This window comes from Stenella coeruleoalba (genome assembly GCF_951394435.1).
Source record: "Stenella coeruleoalba genome assembly, chromosome: 7".
Taxonomy (NCBI): domain Eukaryota; kingdom Metazoa; phylum Chordata; class Mammalia; order Artiodactyla; family Delphinidae; genus Stenella; species Stenella coeruleoalba.
The window spans coordinates 103544422-103553458 of record NC_137153.1 but is presented as its reverse complement, the minus strand read 5'-3'; the positions used below and the strand labels follow the sequence as shown (position 1 = coordinate 103553458).

Sequence of the window (9037 nt, the reverse complement as noted above, 5' to 3'; positions counted from 1 at the left end):
TAGTATTTTAGGGTCAAAAAGTTGGTTAATCCCCGCCCCCCCCCAGTTGTGAATTAGCTAGTTTGCTAGGTGCACCAAAGCGATCCTGACGAACAGGCTTCGATCGCGGAAAAGCAGTTTTTGAGGTCCAGCCCCCCCGGCCCGCGGCTGGAGAAGTGGGGGGACTCGCATTATCCTCCCACGCCTACCCGCACTTTCACCCCTTTCTTCCCTGGGGTTGGACTGTTTCACCCCGTCTCCAGGCAACCGCCAGGCGCGAAGCCGGACGTCATTTCCTGAAGAGCCCGCGGGGGGGAGGGGGCGGGAGAGGGGGAGGGGCAAGGGGGCGGGGCCAAGACTGGGCTGGCGAGAGCGACGGCGTCGGAACTCGCTGGAAGATCGGCCCCGGGGCTGCTCAACAGTTCTCAAAGTCCCGGCTCGCGGCCGCGCGGCTCCGTCTGCGCGCGGGGGTTCGGGGGGCGCAGGGGTCCCCGGGCTGCTGCCTCCCAGGGCTGCCCCGGACATGCCCCGCACCCCCTGCCGGACGCCCGTGCGGCTCCATCAGCTGCGATTCGGGGGGCTCTGGGACTAGAGCGCCCCCCACCCCAACTTATGACTTTGGGGTCCCCCAGCCCGAGAGGAACGGGCGGCCCGGCTGGGGGAGCCCCGGGCATGGTGTGACGGGGCGGTCAGCTTTGCTGGGCACCCCCCCCACCCCACTGCAGCCACCCGTCGTCTCTGTGCCCTCCAGAATGTAGCTGCTCTCTCCGTGTCCCCCCGGACTCCAGCCGCAGTAGCCGCGACCTCAGGGCTCCAGCCGCCAACTCCTTGTCCCTTGGAACCCCGCCGCCGTCTCCGCCTTGCCCGGACTTCAGCCGCTGTCTCCGCGTCCTCTGGACTCCAGCCTCCGTCTCTGCGCCCCGAGGACTCCAGTTTCGCGACCCCCTCCGTCTTCGCGCGCCCGGGACTCTAGCACTGGTCTCCGCTATACCCCCAGGATTCAGGCACTGTTTCCGTGCCCACCCCCCGCCCCGCCCCGCCCAAGCCCAGACTCCGGCAGCCGTCTCTGCGTCTCCCAGGATCCAGCCCCTGTCTCGGCGTCCCCCCAGCTCCCAAACCCAGACTCCGGCTGCGATCTCCGCGCTCCCGGGGATCCAGCTGTCGCGCCAGTGCCAGCGAGTGCAACGGCTGCCCCACCGCGCGCCCCGAGTCCGCCCGGCCCTCGGCGGGGAGATGAACGCGCAGCTGGACGGCCTGTCGGTGAGCTCGTCCTCCACCGGCTCGCTGGGCTCCGCGGCCGGGGCGGGCGGCGGCGGCGGCGGGGGCGCGGGGCTGCGACTGCTGTCTGCCAACGTGCGCCAGCTGCACCAGGCGCTGACGGCGCTGCTGAGCGAGGCGGAGCGGGAGCAGTTCACGCACTGTCTGAACGCCTACCACGCGCGCCGCAACGTCTTCGACCTGGTGCGCACCCTGCGCGTGCTGCTGGACAGCCCGGTCAAGCGGCGTCTGCTGCCCATGCTGCGGCTGGTCATCCCGCGCTCTGACCAGCTGCTCTTCGACCAATACACTGCCGAGGGTCTCTACCTGCCCGCCACCTCCTCCTACAGGCAACCCACCTGGGGCGGCCCCGACGGCGCGGGGCCCGGGGAGGTGCGCCTAGTGAGCCTGCGGCGCGCCAAGGCCCACGAGGGCTTGGGCTTCAGCATCCGCGGGGGCTCGGAGCATGGCGTGGGCATCTATGTGTCGCTGGTGGAGCCAGGCTCTCTGGCCGAGAAGGAAGGGCTGCAAGTCGGGGACCAGATTCTGCGTGTCAACGACAAATCCCTGGCCCGGGTGACCCACGCTGAGGCCGTCAAGGTAGGGCTCTGGTTTGGGGGTGAGTACGGGACAGAGTGGCGAAGCTCCTCATATTGGCATTAAGTCCATGCTGTGTGTCCTTAGGCAAATCGCTTGACGTTTCTGGGTCCCGTTTTTCTTAAAAGTATTTCTTTAAAACAGGAACATCTAGTTTTTTGAGCAAATAGATGCCAGGCGCTTGGGATATAGTGGTGGGCAAAACGGACATGGACCCTGCCTTCATGGGGCATAAAGGCTAGTGCGTGGGAGACAGGCATTATCAAACATTTAGGCAAATGTGTGATTACAAAGTGCGAAAGAGGCTGTGGGTTCTTATGAGCATTGAAAGAGAGGTCTCTGCTTGGCATATAGTCAGTTATCAGTGGGTGACCTCCCCTTCTGCTGTTGTTATTCTCATTATTCTCTAGGCTTTTGCCCCTGAAAGAAAGTTCTGTTAGCTTCAGAGTGGTCCAGGGAGGCTGGTCTGGTGACCCACAGAGTTCTGGCCTGACCCTGCTGTTTATTGAACCAGGCCATGTATCTTGGGACACGTCACTTGCCCCCTCATAACCTCTGGTTCTCACTTGGACTGTAAGTGTCTCTAACCTTGTTGGGAAGGAGGCCTCTGCCTGAATGTCAAAAATCAATCCCCCACCCCCTTGAGAGTAGTTGTACTTTTTGTGTCTTGTTAATTGAGAAAAATAACCTCTTGACAACTAGCTCTTAGGGATTTAATCATGCTGTTTAAAGGAATGTACATGTTTGTTGGTCTCGTGCCCAGGGCTATTGCAGATCAACTGGAGTATGAGGTGGAGAGCGTTTGGTTTATGTGTGGATTCAGGGATCCCTTGCAGGGGTACACACACACCACCACCACCACCACCACCACCACCACCACCACCACCACCACCTTTGTGTGCAAGAAGTGAAGGGTTCTGGGGAAAAGGAACAGTGACACAATCTGCTTCTGCAGGGAAATTGCTTCGCAGGGGATTGGGGCTGCCTGTGACCCAGCTTCTCACCACCCCAGCACCCGCCCCTGCCTCGGGTCCCCTCTATGCAGGTGTTTTGGACTCCAGCGGAGGGCCTGCAGGCTGCTGGGGAGCGCGTAGGCAGCAGAGGTCCCCAGGCTACTTCCTGTGTCTGTTAATGACCTGTGGCCAGGTGCATCTTGAACCCACTTCCTGACTCTTCACCTGGGGCACGACCATCCTCTGACCTTGGCTTCCCTCATTTGCTTCCTGATCTGTCTGCCCCTCAGGGAGGCCCCTGGGGATTTTAGAAACTTCTTCACTGCTTCTGAAAAAAGACGGATGAGTTTATATTGTTCAGGGGTGCAGCGGACGTAGCTCCTTGTGGGTTTCCTGGCATCCTTCTCTCTGTCTCCTCCCCCCAGCCAATCTCTTCCTGTTATCTGACATTCCACCTATTTATAAAGAAATAGTCCATTAGCCTTTGACCCGAAAAGGTCTGGAGTTCCCAGATGATCCATTTATACTTGAAAGATACTTGATCCAAATGGTCATTTATAAACGTGGATTCAATTTTCGTGGCAGTTTAAAAGGACTCAGGTAGCTTAATCATCACAAGGTGATAGACTTGGGAAAGGCCTCAGGTAACCTGGACTTTCAAAACACTGAGTCTCCCTTCAGTTCCCACCCCAGACTCTGCGGCACCTCTAAGGCTGGAGCTGCTCAGTTGTGAGTTTCTGTTTGGCCCTCCCCCATCTCGTTGATGGCGCTCTGCATCTTCTCCCTGAACGTCCCTCGACTACCCCAAGGTGCTGCTACCCGGTGACTCAGAACAGCACCAGGCCTTCGCTCCTGTGTTTACTCCTGTTGCTTCCAGAGTCAGACCTGAACTCTCTTGGAACAGCTTTTGAAGCTGCCGAACTGCCCTTGCTTGGAGGGGGGGGGGCGGGGGGGTGGGGTGGTGTTGATAGGAGAGAACTGCCCTTGGATGGGTGAGAGCCAGTGCGATCCCGGCAGCTCCTTACCCCTGTCACTTTTCCTGAGCAGGCTGAGGGAACACTTGCCTCTCGGGTGACCCTCTTCCTTCTGGCCAATGCCAGACACATAACTAGCCTGGAACACACCCCTTTGGACCCTCCAGAAGCAACAGGCACACGAGTGCCGCTTTGTGTCACCTTAACTCCGGGGAGAAAGGGGGACGGACTTTCCATGGATGGAATTTAAAACGCAGGAGGCGGAACCTCATCTCTGAGGCCTCAGGAGGGCCTGGGCTTGCAGGATGGGCGGGAGTTTCAGGGACAGTTTAGAACACTTGTAGCTGTTGACACATTTCCACAAAATTAAAGGTGTTAAGTCCCTTAACTGAAAGCCCAAAGAGGCCCCGGCTTCTCTACGAGATACAAACTGCCCTTAACCGGGATTTCTGCACTTCCAGCCCCTCTTTATAAGCTACGGTGCAGGGATTTTAACTTCAGATTTTATTCAAATGGCACCAGTGTTTCTGCTTCTGTCCTTCTTCTGTTCCAGGATATCACGTTGCATTTAGTAGGAGACGTGTTTTCTTTTTTCTTCTTCTTCAATTTTATTCGTTTATTTCATTTGTTTATTTTTTGCTTCCTCCCACAGTTTTATTGAAGTATAGCTGGCAAGTAAAAATTGTATGTATTTAAGGTATACAATGGGATATTTGATACACCTTTATATCGCAAAATGATTACCACAACTAAGCTAATTCACATACCATCACTTCACAGTTACTTTATTTTCATGATAAGAACACTTAACATGTACTCGCTTAGCAAATTTTAAGAATACAGTTCAGAATTATTAACTGTAGTCACCGTGCTGTGCATTAGATCCTTAGAACCTACTCATCTTATAACTGGAATTTTTACCAGTATCTCCCCTTTCCCCCACCCCCAAACCCTGGCAACCACTATGCTACTCTCTAGTTTCATGAGGTCAACGTTTTTAGATTCCACTTATAAGTGAGATCATGCAGTATTTGTCCTTCTGCGTCTGGCTTCTTTTGCTTGGTATAATGTCCTCCAGGTTCATCTGTGTTGTCACAGATGGCAAGATTTGCTTTTTTAAATGGCTGAATAATATTCCATTGTATATAGATACGCGCCACCTTTACTTTCTCCCTTCATCTGTCAGTAGACACTTAGGTTGTTCCCATGTTTTGGGTATTGAGGAGATATGTTTTCAATCTTGAAATCTTTATTTTTCCTCTGCAGGTAGAAAGTGGGGAAAGATCCTCTGAGCTTCTCAAAGGAGAGATTAATTGTGTGTGTGTGTGTGTGTGTGTGTATAAAGAAAATTAAATTTTAGGAATCAAATTCCTTAAGAGTTGATGAATCAGAGAGGGTCACCTTCTCTCAGTGAACAGAGGAGATTGAGTATACAAGGGTTCTTCCACTTCTCTTCTGACAAATCAAGTATCCATTGTTAGGGCAAGTTCAGTGAGGATTTTATCCTCTGTCTGATGGGGCTCCCATCCCTCTCTTGAAGACTATTTGCTAAATCAGCAGGGACAGGTGCGGATAAGGCAAGCCATTTACTATTTGCATTATGTTGAAACGTTTGATTTTTGAAAAGTCTATCTTGAACGAACAGGAGCCAAGCTAATAATAATAACAAAGTAGATCTTTCAAAGATTTTCAGCCAAAAATGCTTGATAAATTGGCCAGGAAGTCCACAGGCCAGGGATGTTGGACTCTGCTGCACATTTGTCGTGTGACCTTGGGCCAGTCACTGACTCTCCACGGGTCCTAGGGTGGATGAGCCAGGGCTGCCCAAGGTCCCTTCCAGTTCAGACAGTCTGTGATTTGCTCAGTATGTACTACACAGAGGCGTTTAGAATGTCTAATCCGGTGTTTTCTTGTTCTTTTGGAATTGATTTCGTTTATCGCAGAGTAAAGAAAGTTGGCTAACGATTGGGAGACAAGAATCTTGGCACTCTTGGGTAGCCTCCTACGAAATCAAGAAATTGATGGCTTATACACTGTGCTGACGAGAACTTGACTGCTGTCCCTCACCCCAAGAACACTAACCCTTGTGCCATTCCAGAGTACATGAGAACACGACAACAGGACTGTGGCATGCCCAGCACCACCCTGGGAGCATTCAAAATCAAATTCACTTTCTGAGTGAATTTGCTTTCTGAGTCCCTGATTCTTCCGGTAGCAGAATGCGGGGTATCCACGTGCCGCTGGGATGTGTGTGTATGGATGCGTGTGTTTCATCTCGATAAAAATTAAACGGCTTCATTACAGTCTCTGAATCCTCCCAGGTACATCCAAGGAGCATATTAGAATTTGAAACGTTCCAGAAGTTTAAAACAGTGGCTGGCCCTTTCATTTAATTAGAGTTATCACACCCTCCTTTCCTTTGCATAATAACCCGGGAAGAATCTGTCTGTATTAATATAAGTTATTGTATTTGGTCTGGCACATTCTAAATGACACATTTGTCATCTTCCCATTGTACATGGTTGGCTGAAGCCATTACAAATTATTACCACTTCCAACTTTGTGTCTGAAACACAGCTCCTCCTCCCCTGTCTCATTCCTGTCTTCCAATTTGGAAACCATGGGTAATGTGTTCGTGGGGACACACAGGCTTTCCTCTGGCTCCGCACTCATTCTTGGGTCCTCTGAGTCCTGCCAGCAATGACATGTTGAAAGCTCACTATTAATAAAACCTTTATTGAATAGATGTTTGGTTGCTGGGCCCAGAGCGTGATGCAGTACCTTGAGAGGGTGCATTTCTTTAATTTAGTCTTGTGTGTTTATCTGACTCAAGCAGATCCTCAAGGTTTTAGAAAATGATGGTGCCTTCCACCTGGTTATTTACGGTTCAAATCAAAGAAGCATTTTCTAGGGTGGAAGAGAATGCCTTTATTTGTTTTTTTCAGGGTTGATATTTTTATCGTAGAAGATTCCTGCCTCCTGACTTTAAGCTGGACGGGAAGGAGGTGTAGAATCACTCCAGCGCTAGCTTCTTGTTTCTCCCCCTCCCCCTCCCGACAAACCCAGTTGTTTATTACCTGCCATAGATTCATCATTTAGATGGAGCTACAGAGATAAGTAGGATCCTTTAACCCCCGACCAATTGGATTTTGTGCGCGGTGCTGCTTCCCACCTCCGCCTTTCTTCAGCCAGTCTGTACGCACCTGTCAAGTGCACGCAGCCCCTTGCCTGCCTGTCGGCTCTCGTGCTTGCCGCACATGTGCATTTCCTCCTGAGTCATAATCCCGCCCCCCCCCCCCCGCCCCCCTTCAAAGGGCTTTGCACTAAAGCAGGCGTTCCTGGGGATTAGGCTCCAACTGGCTTTCCAGCAAGGTGCTTTGATGACCTGGAAGGGCAGTGTTTGGTCTCCACGGCCTAGGGACCCCGGACTAGTGCCCAGCAAGGACCAGAGAATCTGATTAGAAGGAATGACATTTATTTCATGGCTAGAGGTAGCTGCAGGCTGCAATACAAACCTTTCAAAGCCGATTCTATTCCTTCCTTTTTTCTTTTTCTTTAAAAACCCCCAAGCAAGAATCTGATGTTAATGTTGAGCTCACACAGACTTCTGATTGCGCCCCAGGGCGGGGCCGCCTTTTCAAGATTCCTGTGCTGCAGACATTTCCATTGTACTTTTACAGCAGGCCAGGTGGAAAGGGTGCAAAGAGCAAGAATCAGCCCCTCCATTTGTTTCCCATGCACTCGGGCATCAGCCGCAGGAGGCAGCACCATGGGGTCGGTGCACTTGTGTCTTAACCTTGCTTTCCGGAACACTACTGGGAAGAGAGGAGGCTGACTTCGTGTGTGTCTACTGTATGCTGGGTGCTTTCTCCCCTCCAGGAAAGGCAGGGAGGTCAGGAGGGTTGTGCCCAAGGAGGTGAAATTGACTAGCCCAGGGTTACCTTTGGGATTAGGAGTTAAGTAGCCCTTTTGCCTTACCTCCCCGCCTGGAACCCAGCCCCAGGGTTATGTACCCGTCCTTCTGGACGGCAATGCCAGCCCCCTGCTGGAAGGCAGGCAGACGGCACATTTTGTGCCTGACATTCAGGGGGCCTTTTAAAAACTATCCAAAGGCTTCATTTTACCAAGTGGGGAGTCTGCTGCTTACATGTCGAGAGAAAGTGGCAGCTTTCAGTCCAGCCTGTCGTCAGGCAGAGCCGTTTGTCCGCTGGTGCTCTACACAGCACTTACCACACCCAGGCCTGTGGCTTGTACTCGGAAATCAGAGATGACCAGTATACAGCCCGTGCCCTCAGGGAGTCACGAGGGGGGACTTGGATCCATCCATGGCCACAGGTCACCAAGTGTTGTTGTTTTTTGTTTTCTTAAATTTATTTATTTATGGCTGCATTGGGTCTTCGGTGCTGCGCGTGGGCTTTCTCTAGTTGCAGCAAGTGGGGGCTACTCTTCGTTGCGGTGCCCGGGCTTCTCATTGCAGTGGCTTCTCGTGTTGCGTAGCACGGGCTCTAGGTGCGCAAGATTCAGTAGTTGTGGTGCACGGGCTCAGTAGTTGTGGCTCGCAGGCTTAGTTGCTCCACGGCATATGGGATCTTCCTGGACCGGGGATTGAACCCGCGTCCCCTGCGTTGGCAGGCGGATTCCCAACCACTGCGCCACCAGAGAGGTCCCACCAAGTGTTTTAAGTGCTGTGACATCTGCATGCATCTGCATCCCTGCCACCCTCTCCAAAGCAGCATCGCCCCCACCCCCCAACTCCTCCATCCTTGTACCCTGCTTTAATTTCCTTCAGCACACTTGTTACTACCAGGACATTTTACTGTTTATCATCTGCCTTCCCCACTTCGAGTAAGCTCCATGAGAACTGAAATTTGACCTGCATTACTCACTGACACACCCCCAGCACCTCCACAGTGCCTGGCACACAGTAGGTGTTTTAATAAATAAATATTTGCTGAATGAATGGAATGATCTTACTCCCAATACAATGCTGGTGACTTCAGGATTCCTTGGTTCTTGAGTGGGATTGCTTAAGAAAGTCTGTGGGTTGCAGTGTACTGGGTGCTGGATAGAAAAATCAAGGAAAGCCATAGGCTCTACTGTGTGCTGTACCAGGAAGCTAGTTGTGTGGCTGTAGGCAGATCACGTGACATCTCTGAACCTCAGCTTCAGAACTGTGAAATGGGCAGAGCTACCTCCCACTTGCCTCCTTCCCAGGATGGCTGTAGGGATCAAATGTGTTAATAGGCATGAAAACCTACTGAATAGGAAACCCTCTAA

The 9037-nt window shown here is 52.4% G+C and overlaps 1 protein-coding gene across 9 annotated transcripts in view; it reads left to right on the top strand.

Annotated features, from left to right (window-relative positions):
* Positions 1-340: 340 nt before the first annotated feature.
* WHRN (whirlin) overlaps positions 341-9037 on the top strand; it is an 88515-nt gene continuing 79818 nt past the window's right edge. For all 9 annotated transcript variants that reach the window (XM_079927194.1, XM_079927193.1, XM_079927192.1 and 6 more), the window contains exon 1: positions 341-1836. In XM_079927194.1, coding sequence (XP_079783320.1) covers positions 1213-1836 — 624 coding nt within the window. In that variant the 5' untranslated portion in view covers positions 341-1212. The remainder of the gene's footprint in view (positions 1837-9037) is intronic.